The sequence below is a fragment of the Podarcis melisellensis genome (assembly GCF_964234715.1).
Source record: "Podarcis melisellensis genome assembly, chromosome: 15".
Taxonomy (NCBI): Eukaryota; Metazoa; Chordata; class Lepidosauria; order Squamata; family Lacertidae; genus Podarcis; species Podarcis melisellensis.
In genome coordinates, this window is record NC_138532.1 from 12,620,835 (window position 1) to 12,636,224 (window position 15,390).

Genomic DNA, 15,390 nt, shown 5'->3' on the forward strand with positions numbered 1-15,390 from the left:
CAATGAGATAGCCGTGCGGCGTTCTCCGTATCCAATGAAAAGCAGTCCTTACGTGCAGTGGGTGGGAGAAGAATGTTGGCGCACCAATGAAAGATGGCGGAACGGGAGCGGACCAATCATGGAAAGAGGGCGGACCTTGCTATTTCCTTTTCGGTTTGAACAACGGCAGTTGTGCGGCGGAGTAACCGTCGCCGCGCGAGGGGAGAAGGAGTCGGAGCCGGCGGCAGCAGCAGCAGCGATCAGGTATTAAGCGAAGGGCGCAGGCCGGCGGAAAGCGCACGTGGCCGGTCGTGGAAGATGCGCGCGCATCCGCTTCTGGCCAAGCCTTGTCCTCTCTCATTCCCCCCCCCTTCCTTTTTAAAATTCTCACAAGAACTTTGTGAGGTAGGTTAGGCCGAAAGATACAGTGGTTGGTTCAAGGGTGGTCCACTGAGCTTCGTTGCGAAGGGGGGCTTGAACGGTAGCTTCCTATGCCTGCCTCTGGTAAGTCAGGGTGGGGAATCTGTGGTTCTGCAGTTGTTGGTACTCCAGCCATGGGGATGGGGGGGGGGAGCTGACCCCCTCCCCCCTGAATCAAGTCAATAAAAATATATATGCTTAACTAAAAGTCGAAATAAATCAGAATATTTGAAATCGAAATGATCTCTGGGGTCACTGGGAGGATGTTGGGAATCCCAGCCAAATGGGTGGGGTATAAATAATAAATTATTATTATTATTATTATTATTATTATTATATTAGTAGTAGTAGTGGAAGACAGGAGTGCCTGGCGTGCTCTGGTCCATGGGGTCACAAAGAGTCAGAAACGACTAAACAACAAGTAGTATTTATTATTACATTGGTTCCCAGTACATTTCCGAGCACAATTCAAATTTTGATGCTGACCTTTAAAGCCCTTAGTGGCCCTGTCCCAGTATATGTAAAGGAGCATCTTCACCTCCATCGTTCAGCCCAGACACTGAGGTCCAGCTCCGAGGGCTTTCTGGTGGTTCCCTTGCTGTGAGAAGTGAGGTTACAGGGAACCAGGCAGAGGGCCTTCTCGGTAGTAGCGCCCACCCTGTGGAACGCCCTCACAGCAGATGTCAAGGAATTAAACAACTATCTGACTTTTTGAAGGCAGCCCTGATTAGGGAAGTTTTTAAAGTTTGGAGTTTTATTCTGTTTTTAGTGTTCTGCTGGGAGCTGCCCAGAGTGGCTGGAGAAACCCAGCCAGATGGTCAGGGTATAAATAATAAAATTATTATTACTACAGTGGTACCTCTGGTAACGTACTTAGTTCGTTCTGGAGGTCCGTTCTGAACCTGAAACTGTTCTTAACCTGAAGCACCACTTTAGATAATGTGGGCTGCCATTGCGCAATTTCTGTTCTCATCCTGAAGCAAAGTTCTTAAACCGAGGTACTATTTCTGGGTTAGTGGAGTCTGTAACCTGAAGCGTATGTAACCCGAGGTACCAATGTATTATTAGCAACCTGATTGAGTAGTAGACAAGGCAAACAGAGGAAGATGACAGGTGCCCCGCCCCCCCAATATAAATCATGGCTTTGCCCAGGACTCCAGCTGCCATAATCTTTGATGGGTGGATGAGATGGAGCACAGCATCACCCCAAGAGCCACAGGGTCCCCATCCTTTCTCTAGTACCACACTGACCGCAGCATTAGCTCTGTGCCTTTAAAAAAAAATAAAAAAGCCTTCCGTTTCCAACCTAGCATTGTACTGCTGTAAACACTCATTGCTTCTTCCAAAAAAGCCTCTCCTGGGAACTGTAGTTTGACAAGGGTGCCGAGAAGCTGCTAGGAGACGCTGGTTCCCCTCAAAGAGCAACATTGCTCAGAATAACTTGGGAAGAGAAGCCCAACACTGCAAGCTGGAACAAACCCTATGCTCTCAGATTTTACACACGCTAACTATTTAAAGGGATGTCAAAAGAGGATTAGTGGTTCTTTTAAGACCCACTAAAAGTAGAAGCAGTGGGTTTAAATTACAGTAAGGTAAGCTTTAAACTAAAGCTGCAATCTTAAAATATATTTCCTTACGAACAACTTCCACTAAATTCAATGGGGCTTAGCTCCAATTAAACTTCTGTAGGATTGTGGCCCCAATGTAAACTGGCATAAGGTATACTGGTAAACTGCAGTAGAAAGGGATTGACTAGATGGTATGGTGTCAAATCAATTAATGCAAAATTAATAATAATAATAATAATACCAATACCTTTATTGTCATTGTACAACCTGTGTACGATGAAGTAATACATGCAAATGATCTTTTTCAAGTGAATTTTAACTAAAGTAACTATTGAATGGCTGCTATGCTTTCTAATAGGCCACAGCGTATCTGTTCATCACATCCCTGACTAGACGAACTGTTCTTTCTCTTTTTCTGAGGTCCTAGTAACCTAGTTAGTCCAGCTTTTCCTAGTTTTTATTTTGCTCCTTTGTTCCTATCACTTCATCCATATGGAAGAGCAGGATGAAGCTGAACATAAGGAAGTGTAGAAAGAGGTGAGTCCCAACCTAAAGACGCTACTACTTGTTTATTCTTGTAAATAAAAAAAGGCAGAACACCCAGCTCCGTTGATATGACAAGGCTGATTCACATATCCAGTTTGTGATGTTGTGGCCATATAAGAAGACCCTAATCTGGGCCACTTACTCCTCTCCATATAGTTACCCACTTGGTTTATAGATCTGTTTTGGCAATGATAAATTGCTTACAACAGTTCTAAGAGCTATAAACGCTTTCAGTGGTTGTAGCAGTAGGAAGAGAATGTGGAGCTAATGAAGAGATTTGCCTGTATTTTGAAAACAATTTCACACCTGCTTTATGCTATTATTTAAAAAAAATGTTTATTTCTTAAATGCAAAGCATTTAGTGGTATGCCTGTGTTCTTAAAAAGAACAAAAGTAAATAAGGACCCCAATAGGTTTGCATGAAAAGAGATCTGGAGATAGCTGCTTGGAGATAAGAGATGGTGTGGAAACTTCAGTCTGAACTCGTACAGACTCTCTTTGCAGCATGTTCTGGAACATCTTTGTCTGTCTCCACACTTTTGCTGTGGCTGCTCCTAGCTTCCATCTCTTCATCTGATTCCTTTTCAGAGTGCTTTGTTTTCTTAAGGTGTGGAAGTTCAATGCGTCCTCTACGCACAAAGTAACTGATGCGAGACTCCAACCCTTCACATTTGGGGCGATCCATTAATGGCTTGTAGTTTCGGGCTTTTGCTCCCTCGATTAAGGCACTGATCTGATTGTTGACCGGGGGCTTCAGCTCTCCCCACCGAATTGTGCTGTTGCTTGAACCTGAAAACATGACAAGTGCCAACAGGTCAACAAGTCCTGTGTAGCATATTATTATTCACCAGTTGCTTCTATCCACTTTTAAATTACCCAGTTCTGTACCCATATATGTAATCACTAGAATAGTGCCTTAGAGCCACACTCATACCTAGCAACAGTGAATACTGTTAGAATTCTACAGAACTATGCATCTCCTACCTGTCTCTGTAGGCATCTCAGCAAAATCAAGCCCTTTTAACATGCTACGCAGCATATGAGTTTTAACAGCATGGTTGGCCCAAAGCTGCTGTAAATGAGTGACATTAAATTCCTGGACATTGCGATCATAGAGCCACTGGATATTTTCAAATTCACAGTCATACAAAACCAGAGGAAATTCCACTGCCATGCTGCAAGAAAAGGAGAAGATAAGGTGTTAAGGAGCTTAAATCAGATGCCTGTGACTTAAAACAGGGAAGTACATGCATAAGACTGAGTAACAATCTGATGTGAAACAAAGCAGTGATTAATCTTTATAGTGTTAGATTCCCATACACATAAGGCAATTGGTGTTGATCTTTCTGTGCCAGTAATGGGAGTGCAGTTTTTAATGCACATCTATAGCTTCCCTTTCCACCCACTTTTCAGCATCTTGATGTGGTTTTGCCTGCAGTCCAATTGTATTATGGAGCAGTGGCACTGGAAGAGCTGTACTTAAGAGCTACAGAAATCCCAATTATGTTTGCCAGGGCTTTGCTAAAGACTGGCATGCGTTTTCATAGGCAAGACTATGTCATTGGGAGTGATGCAGCAATACACTGGTTAGACTTTAAGGTACCACAGGGGTATGGTGATGGCTCAGAGCTCAGTGGCAGAACACAGGCCTTGCATACAAAAGGTCCCAGGTTCAATCGCTATAACCTCTGATTAAAAACGGCTCTCTGGTATTAGGTCTAGCAAAGACCTCTGTCCAAGATTTGCATCCACTGCTAAGCTTGTTTCACGTCTAACAAATATTATAAAGGTTATATAATATATATTAATTTCTTTGCAAATATATACCTGTATTGTGGTTTTCGAGGGTTGTTCTCTACATCTAGCAGCACATCAATAATCTCTGGCTTTTCCATCCTTTGTCCAATCAGGAAGAGAATAGCCATCATGCAACGGACCTGGTGGTAGAGGAATGCTTGGCCTGTCACTTCAAACAAGTACATTTGGAAAGGGTTGTGCAGCTCTGCATCCTCTGCTCTAGCCACGGGCTTCACCTCTGCAGTAAGAATTGTCCGTTGAAAGTTGGTCACACCGTTGGCTACATCCATCTTGCATAGATTACGAAAATCATGGGTCCCCACGAGCTTCTGAGCTGCAGTATTCATGAGAGCTACATCTAGATCAGCACGAGGGAAGAAATAGCGATAGGTCCTTTTGAGGCAACTAAACCTAGCACTGAAGCTGGGATCTACTGGGGCCCAAGCCAGTACCCGTATGTCATGAGGGAGCACTTGATTCAATATGTGTGTGTAGCGGATCTCCTCTGCAGTATTTGTGGCTGTGTCCTTCGTTGCACCCTCGGGTTTATTTACTGCTTTATCCTTTGACAGGTTTGAGCGGAGATCTAGGGAGATAACCTGAAACATTGGAGAAGGATAATATGGAGTAAAATATGCAAAAACAACACTATAGACAGTATCTGATGCCCTCATTCCGTGACACCCCCCCCCATGGGCACCTTGCACCGTCCACAATCCTTGTGCAAACTGTACAACTGACTTAGCGCTACTTTGGATACAAACCTAAGGGGGTAGATCCCAAGTTAGCCATATTTGGAGTAGACCCATTGAAATTAATGGGCATGAATAAATTACCGTATTTTCCCCTCTCTGCACAGCGCCCCTACAGCGAAGCGGGAGGAGAAATGGAAGGGGCTCTGTTTCTCCTGCCGCTTTGCTTAAGGGGTGCTGCGCAGAGAAGGAGAGAATAATTTGTTTCTTGTTCTCCCCCTCTAAAACTAGGTGCGTCTTATGGTAGGGTGCGTCCTATATAGCGAAAAATACGGTAGGTCCATTAATTTCAGTGTGTCTGCTCTGAGTAAAACATAGTTGGATACACCACTAATATTTATTTTATTTTTCATGGAATCCATGAGAATTCTCCAAATATGATGGTGTTGGTGTAGCTTCCTCAACCCTAAACCTGAAATGATCTGGTGGTAGGTTTTATCTTGCAGTCCAGGATAACTCAGGCAACAATCTTTTACACCAGGCATGTCCAAAGTCTGTCTTGGGGGGGCCTAATCCGGACCGCCAGAAAAAGCTCAACAACTTTGGTCAGCCCTCACACATGTTCACTTTATCAAATCTGGCCCTCTTTGAAAAAAGTTTGGGCACCCCTGTTTTACACACTTTCCTGGGAGGAAGCCTCATTGAATGAGTTTTGATATCAGCATATCTAATACCCAGTATTCAGCACCACACCACACCTAAGAACTATTTGCTAAGTGGGAATATCACAGAAGGTAATGCTGCTGCCCCCGCTTTAATTCACATTCTGTTATAGTGCTGAATCCAAATCCCCCCCTCCCTCACCCTCTGAGCAGGTTCCCTTATTTTCTGCTGTGAGCTGAGCAAGGTTGGTTTCATAAAAATGGAGGTTAGACTGAACTCACCTGTCCAAAGGCACTGACTCCCTTGTCAGTGCGCCCACAGCGGTGATAGTTGGAAGTCTGTCTGCTGGCCACCAGCCGGGTTTTGCTGAGAGCCTCAAACAGCTTTTCTTCAATAGTATTGTTGGTGTTCTCCTGGCTAGCAAAGCCCTGATATCCCCAGCCCAGGTAGGCTATCTTCAGTGCCACGTGTCTCTGGCCATAAGCGCTAAAATCAAATGGCCTCTGCTGCCGTTTCTTAGTCTTCCCTGCTGCTGAGAGGTCGCCTTCTGTGCCTGCAGTCTGCTTGCTCTCCAGCTTTTCTTGCAGCCTCTGCACCATGTCTTCCAGTTCCTGGACTCTCTTCAGTAGCTTCTCTGTTTCTGCTCCATCTCTGGCCATAGTGAGAGTCCCTGGGAAGGGAAAACGAGTTTCCACAATTCAAACTTTTGTATTTGCTGCTAAAGGAGAGGCTATTCAGCTGGGGACTGTCAACTTGCTATCCAGCTTTATGCTTTTATTTTCTACCTATACTGTGTTGCATATTTGAACGTAATGAAATACTTCCAATATTGAATTGTGAGTGCATGCCTTTCTCCATTTACTGATAAATTCATACTAATTCCCAGGGGGCTTTCGGGACATGTTTTTTGTTTACATGGAATGCAAGGTGTAGGGGACAGAAAGGGTTTGCTCTTGACACCCATGGGCTACTCCTGCATAAGGAAACCCTGCATATAACACAGGATTCTGGGGTTTTGTTCTGAAGTTCACATATTTCATGTGAGATACTGATCCACCCTGTTGGGTCTCGCAGTTCCCAGTGTGAACTGAATGTGCACCATAAAGCATACTTAACCTCTGGGAAGAAGATTTCAAGTTGTGGGCAAACTGCCTTTCAGGGATTCAGATCCACCATGATTGATTCTCATTGTAGAATCTCTGATACATTACTAAGCAGCCTCATTTGAAACCCACTAGTATAGCTAATAACTGTAAGACTTAACACGTTCTCCAATGTAACGCAGCAGTATTCAGGATTTTTATTGTATCCTAAGCTGACTTAAGTGAAAGCAAATTCTTGCTAGAAATAGGTAAATGACTATTCAATCAGTGAATAAATTTAGTACAGTGGTACCTCGGTTTTTGAATGTAATCCGTTCCGGAATACCGTTCAGCTTCAAAAATGTTTGGAAACGGAGGTGCAAAGGGTGGCCTGCAATTTCAATAGAGAAAATTGGGAAAAACTCAGCGGAAGCCGTTCAACTTCTGAGGTGCATTTGAAAAGAGAAGCATTTACTTCCGGGTTTTTGGCGCTCGAAAACCAAAACGTTCAGCTTCCGAGATGCTCAAAAACCAAGGTACCACTGTACTTAAACTTGTTTTGGGTAGATATAGCACACTGTGTGAGAATTAACACCTCTCTCTTTCAGAACCAGTGACTGCACCAAGCCAAGAGAAGCAATGGAAACATTCATGGGACTTGATCGTCCCCGCTGGGCCTCCATGAGCCATGAAGATCGGCTCAAAGAAGCTGCAATGGCATTCATCCGCCTCTGCGCAGAACAGGGAGAAGGTGATAGCCCAAGGAAGATGTGTTTTGCACCTCAGCTGGACCCCTACACAAGAGCCTCAGTGGCCTCTTTGGTCAGACCCACACTTCCTGTGAAGATTAGGCATCTTAATTCAGGACCCACCTTGCAAGCAAAGACTCCCGAGGAACCCAGAGTTGCCAGGAAGCCTATAATAAAAAGGAAAGTTCTGAGGCGAAGGCCTGATGGAGAAGTAGAGGTGACGGATGAGTCCATCACCAGCACACCAGAGACCAGCAGTCAGAGTGACCCCGAGTATGGGGAGTTGAGTCAAAGAATGCACAGTCTGAAGACTCAGCAAGAGGAAGAAGAGTCAGAAGAGGAGAGTGAGCCAAGCATTTGCCCAGAGTCTGAGACGGCTTATTCCTGGAGAACTACAGAGAGCCAGAGCCAGAGCTCGCAAAGAGAGAGCCAGAGCCGCAGCAGCACATCCTATGAGCAGGACTTGATTGTTGCTGGCCACCCAAAATCCTTCATATTACCAAGATTTGATCAGCTAAGCCGGAACAGAATGAAGACCGACCGGGTAGCCCGTTACTTGGAGCATAAGCATGACTGGGAATCTCTGCGGCTACCAGGGGAAGATCCCAGGAAAGGGGTGCGCTGGAGCATCCGGGAACAGATGCTCTGCAAGTCAGAATTGCCTCCTAGGGCTCAGCACATTTATATTCCCAACAACTACCTGGTGCCTACAGAGAAGAAGAGGTCTGCCCTGCGCTGGGGAATACGCTGTGACCTGGCAAATGGCGTGATGCCTAGGAATACCTACTCCTCCTAGAAATGCAGAGGTCTCTATAGCGTCATCCACAGGAGCATGCCTTGCTTAGCACAGCCCAAATATCCAGCTGCTCCAGGCAATCAGCTAAGCTATTCTGTTTCCTTTGAAACCCTTTCAAATCCTTATTGGTTTTAAATCTGGCTTTCAGAATGAGTGTTCCCACAACACAAAAGGATTTTACTTATTTGTGCTTCTTGAATAGTTGTCCCATATAGGATCATTTAGAGATTGATATTGCCTCCTCAGAAGCCAGGCAGAAGATGAACCAAAGTTTACTGAAGTATATGTCAATGAAAATAATCTTTATTTTTATTGCAAGATCTTTTAAACCCACTTCCTCTTACTAACGCAATCATCATACTTCTGTATGATGTTGTTATTTTTAAAGAAAGTTTAGCTTCTAGATGTATGGATTAAATTAAAAGTGTGTGGTATAAAAGGATTGCCTCTAATTTCTCTATTGACTGGTTAATTTGTTGAGAAAGTAATATTTTATCCAGAACAGAAGGCAGGTCAAAAGCTTCACCTCACTTATCAATTGTTTGGAACTGCTGTGCTACATTGTAAACAACTCTTCGCTTTCAAGTAGGTACAGTGGTGCCTCGCAAGACGAAAAACCCGCAAGACGAAAGGGTTTTTCGGTTTTTGCGACGCTTCGCTAGACGATTTTCCCTATGGGCTTGCATCGCAAGACGAAAGCCCATAGGGAAATCTCGGGGACCTTTTTTTTAAATGCTGGCGGTGGGGAGCAAAGCCTTTTCCCCCCCTCCGGACTTCAGAAGAGGTCCAGGAAGGCCGGCGGGGGCGAAAGGCTTTGCTCCCCACCACCAGCATTTTAAAAGCGGTCCGGGATAGCAGGGAAGCGCTTCCCGCTATCCCGGACGGCTTTTGAAGGCAGGCAGGGGGGGCAAAGACTTTTGCCCCCCCGCCCGCCTTGGGAAGAGGTCCTGGACCTCTTCCGAAGGCGGGCGGGGGGCAAAAGTCTTTGCTCCCCCCTGCCTGCCTTTCCGGGAGACTGGGAAGGCAGCGCTGCCTTTTCCGCTCTCCCGGAAAGGCAGGCAGGGGGGAGCAAAGACTTTTGCCCCCCGCCCGCCTTCGGAAGAGGTCCAGGACCTCTTCCCAAGGCGGGCGGGGGACAAAAGTCTTTGCCTCCCCTGCCTGCCTAACCGGGGGCTTTTAAATCGCCCCGGGACTGTCCGGGGCGATTTAAAAGCTCCTGGACGGCTTTTGAAGCCTCCCCCCGCCGCCCGGCATCGGGGCAGGAACGCCTCCCCCCGCCGCCCGGCTTCGGGGCATCGTCCCGATGCCGGGTGGCGGGGCAGGAACGCCTCCCCCCGCCGCCCGGCATCGGAACGATGTCCCGAAGCCCGGCGGCGGGGCGGGAAAGCCTCCCCCCGCCGCCCGGCTTCGGAACGATGTCCCGAAGCCCGGCGGCGGGGCCGCGAAGCCTGGGCGCGCTGGCAACTCTCCGCAAGGAGCGCTCCCGCTGCTTGCGGAGAGGTCCGCGAAGCCTGTCCTGGACCTCTTCTGAAGGCAGGCGGGGGGCAAAAGTCTTTGTCCCCCCTGCCTGCCTTCCCAGGGGCTTTTAAATCGCCCCAGACAGCGGAGAAGTCCTCCGCTGTCCCGGGCGATTTTAAAATGCCGCCCGCCAGAAGAGGTGGGGGAAGGCGGTTTCCATAGGAACGCATTAATTGATTTTCAATGCATTCCTATGGAAAACCGTGCATCGCAAGACGAAGAGACTTGCGGAACGAATTAATTTCGTCTTGCGAGGCACCACTGTATGTGGTTCTTATTCCATTGAGAATATTGTCTTGGTTCGTATTTATTTATTTTTTAAAACAATTTTATTGAAGGTTTTTAACATGTTAAGCAATAAAATCCAACACATTTATAAAACAATAAAAATATATCAAAAAAGAGAGTAATAATGAAATACCTATATACAGGCAACTCCCAATTTAGGCGCCAAACCACTGATAGTGGAGGGATGTAGCACAGTGGGCATCCACATGCTCCCCTATAAACCAGAATTACTTGTACTAAGGTTCTCATGCAAAGTGCTTTTCTTCTGTTCTAAGTTTCTTTCCCCACTTGGAAACACTACGGATATAATGAAATATGGGTTGCATATTGGAGAAGACAATGGACAATTGGAGAAGATTTTAATTATGGCTTGCTGCAAGCATAAGCACCAGTGAACACACTGAAACGTCTGAGTACAGTGGACGCTCAGGTTGTGAATGTGATCCGTGCGGGATGCACGTTCGCAACCTGCAGTCGTGCGTCTGCGCATGTGCGGGTTGCAATTCGGCGCTTCTGTGCATGCGTGACTGCCGAAACCCAGAAGTATCCCGTTCCAGTACTTCCAGGTTTCAGCATGTCTGTAACCCCAAAAAAGCAACCTGAAGCGTCTGTAACCTGAGGTATGACTGTATAGTGGAACGAGGAAACTGCTTTAGCCAGAAGGCTGCTTTTCCTTCTGGATAATATACCAGTGGTGGGTAGGGCTGAAGGGGAGAAATGGGCAGAACAACTAGTCCAAATTCTATCTTTGTACAATGGGCTAATTTCTACACACACCTGCACACACCTCTGTCCTTTATTCAGACTAGAGATGGGAAGGCCTGGAAAACGGGGGGGGGGGGGAGAGCCCGGGTTTTTCCCAGGCCTTCCTATCAGTATTGTGGCATGATTTTCATGGGTAATAACTCGTTGGGTACATGAACTGCCAGAATCTGTAAAACTTGAGCTAGTTAACACTTTTTCTTCCCCTTAATGTGAAATTACAGCCTGTTAGCTTAATGTTTTTTCCTGGTAAACAGGTGGAAACTGTTAACAATAAAATTACCAACCGTATAGAAGTCTTGCTGATAGCTTCTGTAAGGGTAAGTCTTGTCTACCTAACCATTTTAGAGTTCTGCGAGAGTATTATGCAAATGGGGTAATCTTGGATGTGTACCTGGACTTAACTGGTTAAAGAACACTAAGCGGAGAGTAGGACTTATTGACAGTTCTAACAATGGAAGGATTTAGTAAGCAAGGTTCTCCCAAGATCTGTAATGAAACTTCTTCATAACTCTGGAATCAGGGAGCAGTGAGGTGGCCAAGTTTGCTGATGACACCAAATGGTTTAAGGCAGAGCTTTCCAAACTTTTCACACTGGCGACACACTTTTTAGGCATGCATCATTTCATGACACAGCAATTCAGTTTTGCATCATTTCGCGACACAGTAATTCAGTTTTACTAGCAAACCAAAGGTTAAACTAAGCCCTTTCCCAGCCCGGGAGGAGCATTTGTGGGACCCACCTACACACAGCAGCCGACACACTAACATGTCACAACACACAGTTTGGAAAGCTCTGGTTTAAGGTGATTAAAACCAAAAGGGATTGCCTGGAGCACCGGAAGAATATCTCCCTATTGGGTGAAGGATCATTAAAAATGCATAAAATCTTAGTTGGAAGGGATCCCCTAAAGGTCCAATCCCCTGTAATACAGGAATCTCAACTAGATTATGACAAGAGTCCACCACATCTTGCGGGAGTCCATTCCACTGTCAAACAATTCTGTCAGAAAGTTCTTCCTGATGCTTAGTCAAAACCATACTGCATGTGTCAGCCCTTGAGATATCTGAAGATAGTTATCACCTCTCAGTCTCCTCTTTACCAGGATAAACATACAGTGGTACCCCGCAAGACGAACGCCTCGGAAGATGAACTCGCTAGACGAAGGAGTTTTTCGTTTTCTTAGCCGCTTCGCAAGATGCATTTCCCTATGGGCTTGCTTCGCAAAACGAAGCTTGCCCCGCAAGCTCCGGGGATAGCGGGGAAGTGCAGCGCGCCTTCCCCTCTCTCCCCGGACCCCTTCTGAACCAAGGGGCGGCAACGGGGAGAAGCGATCTTCTCCCCGCCACCCCTTGCTTTAAACAGGTCCGGGGACAGAGGGGAAGGCGTGCGGCGCTTCCCCTCTGTCCCCGGATGGTCTCCATAGGAACGCATTGATTGATTTTCAATGCATTCCTATGGGAAACCGTGCTTCGCAAGAAGAAAAAACTTGCGGAACGAATTAATTTCACCACTGTACCCAATTCCCTCAACCATTCTTCATAAGGCTTGGTTTCCAGACTCTCTTATCATCTTGGTCGCCCTCCTCCGCACATATTCCAGCTTGTCAATATCCTTCTTAACAGAACTGGATACAGTACTCCAGGTATAGTCAGACCAGGGCAGAATATAGTGGGACTATTACTTCCCTTGATTGGTGGAAAGTGATGCATACTGATGCAAAAAACCCCAATAACTTCACATGTACTCACAGTGTCTGAACTGGTGTTAACTGGCCAGGAAGGAGATTTGAGAGTTGTGGCAGATAGCTTGAGAAAGATGTTTTCCTATCATGCAGTAGCTATGAAAAAGGCAAATTCCATGTTAGGGATAGTTAGGAAAGCGATTGAAACCACTAACAGGAGGCCCTTATACAAATCCATGCCCCAACCACACTTGGAATAGTGTATGATTCTGGTTGCCATACCTCAAAAAGGCTCCTGCAGATCATGAAAATGGCAACCAAAACGATTAAGGGAGTAGAACAACTCTACCATGAGGAAATGTTACAGCATTCCAGGGTTTCTAGCTTATAAAATGTGGGCATGATAGAGGTGCTAAGATTCTGCAAGGTGTGGGTAAAGCAGTTTTTTCTTTCTACTATGTCAAGACGATACTAGAACACAAAGTCAACTGACACCAATTCTCTACTGACTTTTTTTAATTAAAGAAAACAAGTATACTATAAAAACATTAAAATATACAGTAATTGGACAATTGGACACACTGGCCCATGAGAATAGACATGCATTTTAGTGATTTTAGCATTGGTGAATCGAGCAGCCTGACCCTGTGTACTTTTATTCGGAAGTAACTGCTATTGAGGTCAACGAAGCTAACCTGTTAAGGATTACAGCAACATCCTAGATGCATCTTTAATCGATGGGATTTCAAACCCTGCACCCAGTGAGTGTGTGTGGCAGAAGATGAGCCCTGTTGGATCAGGCCGATGGCCCGTCCAGCCCAGCATCCTGTTCTCACAGTGGCCATCCACCTGCCTACGAAACGTCAGCAAGCAGGACCTGCGTGCTCCCCACGTGCGGTTCTCAGTACTTCGAACACGGGTAATCGTGGCTCAGGGTTTGAAGTCGGGCCACTAATTTCGTACAGAAACGCCCAGTGCAAGAGCTAATCACGGAAGGCTAATCAGAACAGGCCAACTAGTAACACCCCCCTCCAAAAAAACCCCCCATATATAGTCTAAGGGTTCAGAATTGTTATATGTTACAGCGGTGGGGGAGAGACGGGCGATCCAACCATCACCGCCTTAAGGCTGCCTGTGAAGGCGATCAGCTTCACTAAAGGAGCGATCCTAAAGGCACTTACTCGAGAGTAAGCCCATCGAACACTGTGGGATTTGCTCCCGTGTTAAAACATGCGCCGCGACCCCCGTGTTCCTACCTCGGCAGCTTTTACGCAGACGTTCGTTGAGAGCAAAAGCCTCTGAGCACAGGCATGCCGCCCCGTCCACGATTTCTCCGCAGGAAATGACGTAAAGGCTTCCCTTTCCCCAACACATGACACAGAGATTTGTGGGAAATGTAGTCTTTCTCTAGAAAGCGGCCGGATTAGCCTTTTACTTCCAACAGCAGGCAGCCAAATGTTTTTGGAAGGTTACAGAAGGTTATCCAGAACGGGATAGCCCTCCCCTCCTTGTTTGACCCCATGCCTCTGACATGGAGGCTCCATTTAGTTATCATGGCTATGAATCATTGAAAGCTTTATCCGCCATAGTATGTAAAGTCATGAGCTACTGAATTGAGATGTTAGGCAAAATATTACTATTTTAATTCCCGCCTCAGGGGTTGCTTCTATTTCAACAATAATTTAGAGTGTCCAGGGTGCTTCTTTAGAAGGGTTCACCACAGCTTATTGCCATACCACCCTGAACATGCGCAATCTCGGACCATCATTATACCCTCACAGAAAAGTGCTTGGAGTTTATTCATTTATTTAAAAATAACTAGTAATAGATACCAAAGCACTGTATTCATAAAGGTAAAGGTAAAGGTACCCCTGCCTGTACGGGCCAGTCGTGACCGACTCTAGGGTTGCGCGCTCATCTCGCTCAAGAGGCCGGGAGCCGGCGCCGTCTGAAGACACTTCCGGGTCACATGGCCAGCGTGATGAAGCTGCACTGGCGAGCCAGCACCGGTGCCGCACACGGAAACGCCATTTACCTTCCCGCTATAAAGCGGTACCTATTTATCTACTTGCACTTAGGGGTGCTTTCAAACTGCTAGGTGGGCAGGTGCTGGGACCGAACGACGGGAGCTCACCCCGTCGCGGGGGTTCGAACCTCCGACCTTACAATCGGCAAGTTCTAGGCACTGAGGTTTTACCCACAGCGCCACCCGCGTCCAACTGTATTCATAGCCAACATCTAAATGTTCAAAATATTCCAGACCAGGCCAATTATCAGGTTCATGTGTAAGGCCCATTAATTTCAATGGTTGTGAGTAGAAGTATGTTGAATACAACCCTTGGAATATGAAGTATGGTGTAGAAATTTCATAACAATATCAACGTTTTTGGGTTTTTTTAAAAGGAAAACCACCATCACCACATAGAATCACTGAGTTGGAAGGGAGCCTGAGGGTCATTTAGTCCAACCCTCAACAATGCAGGAATCTCAAATAAAGCATCCATGACAGGCCATCCTGTTAATCCGACCTCTGCTTAAAAACCTTCAAGGAAGGAGGGTCTACCATCTCATGTGGGAGTCTTGTGGGAGGCTCTTACTGCCAGAAAGTTTTCCTTATGTTTAGTCGGAATCTCCTTTCTTATAATTTGAAGCCATTGGTTCAAATTAATGACATCAATGTTCCTATTTTATTTTTCAAGCTTATGTTTGTCTGTCTGTTTGCCGATGCCTTGGGCAGGCTTGGTCTAGAAAGGGGTGGGTGGGTGTTTCTAAATATATACATTTAACTATTACATCTACTCAAAAGTATTATTGTTTATTAAATTTCTATACCACCCTTCATCCG

At 46.0% G+C, this 15,390-nt stretch overlaps 2 protein-coding genes across 3 annotated transcripts; one reads left to right on the top strand and one right to left on the bottom strand.

Moving 5' to 3' along the window:
* The first annotated feature begins 19 nt into the window (after positions 1 to 19).
* HYLS1 (HYLS1 centriolar and ciliogenesis associated) lies at positions 20 to 8,731 on the top strand. The gene is made up of 2 exons (XM_081889699.1): positions 20 to 243; positions 7,356 to 8,731. The coding sequence occupies exons 1-2, from the start codon at positions 35 to 37 to the stop codon at positions 8,290 to 8,292; spliced, it is 1,146 nt and encodes a 381-aa protein (XP_081745825.1). The 5' UTR covers positions 20 to 34; the 3' UTR covers positions 8,293 to 8,731.
* On the bottom strand, positions 2,841 to 13,879 carry PUS3 (pseudouridine synthase 3). Of its 2 annotated transcripts, XM_081889697.1 has the most exons (6): positions 13,802 to 13,879; positions 12,613 to 12,701; positions 5,947 to 6,335; positions 4,341 to 4,909; positions 3,498 to 3,688; positions 2,841 to 3,302 (listed from the first exon to the last, which is right to left on the bottom strand). In XM_081889697.1, the coding sequence occupies exons 3-6, from the start codon at positions 6,322 to 6,324 to the stop codon at positions 2,986 to 2,988; spliced, it is 1,455 nt and encodes a 484-aa protein (XP_081745823.1). In that variant the 5' UTR covers positions 6,325 to 6,335; positions 12,613 to 12,701; positions 13,802 to 13,879; the 3' UTR covers positions 2,841 to 2,985. The 2 variants fall into 2 exon arrangements, with proteins under 2 accessions (XP_081745823.1, XP_081745824.1); XM_081889698.1 differs by lacking the exons at positions 12,613 to 12,701; positions 13,802 to 13,879 and adding an exon at positions 7,061 to 7,335.
* Positions 13,880 to 15,390: the final 1,511 nt, after the last annotated feature.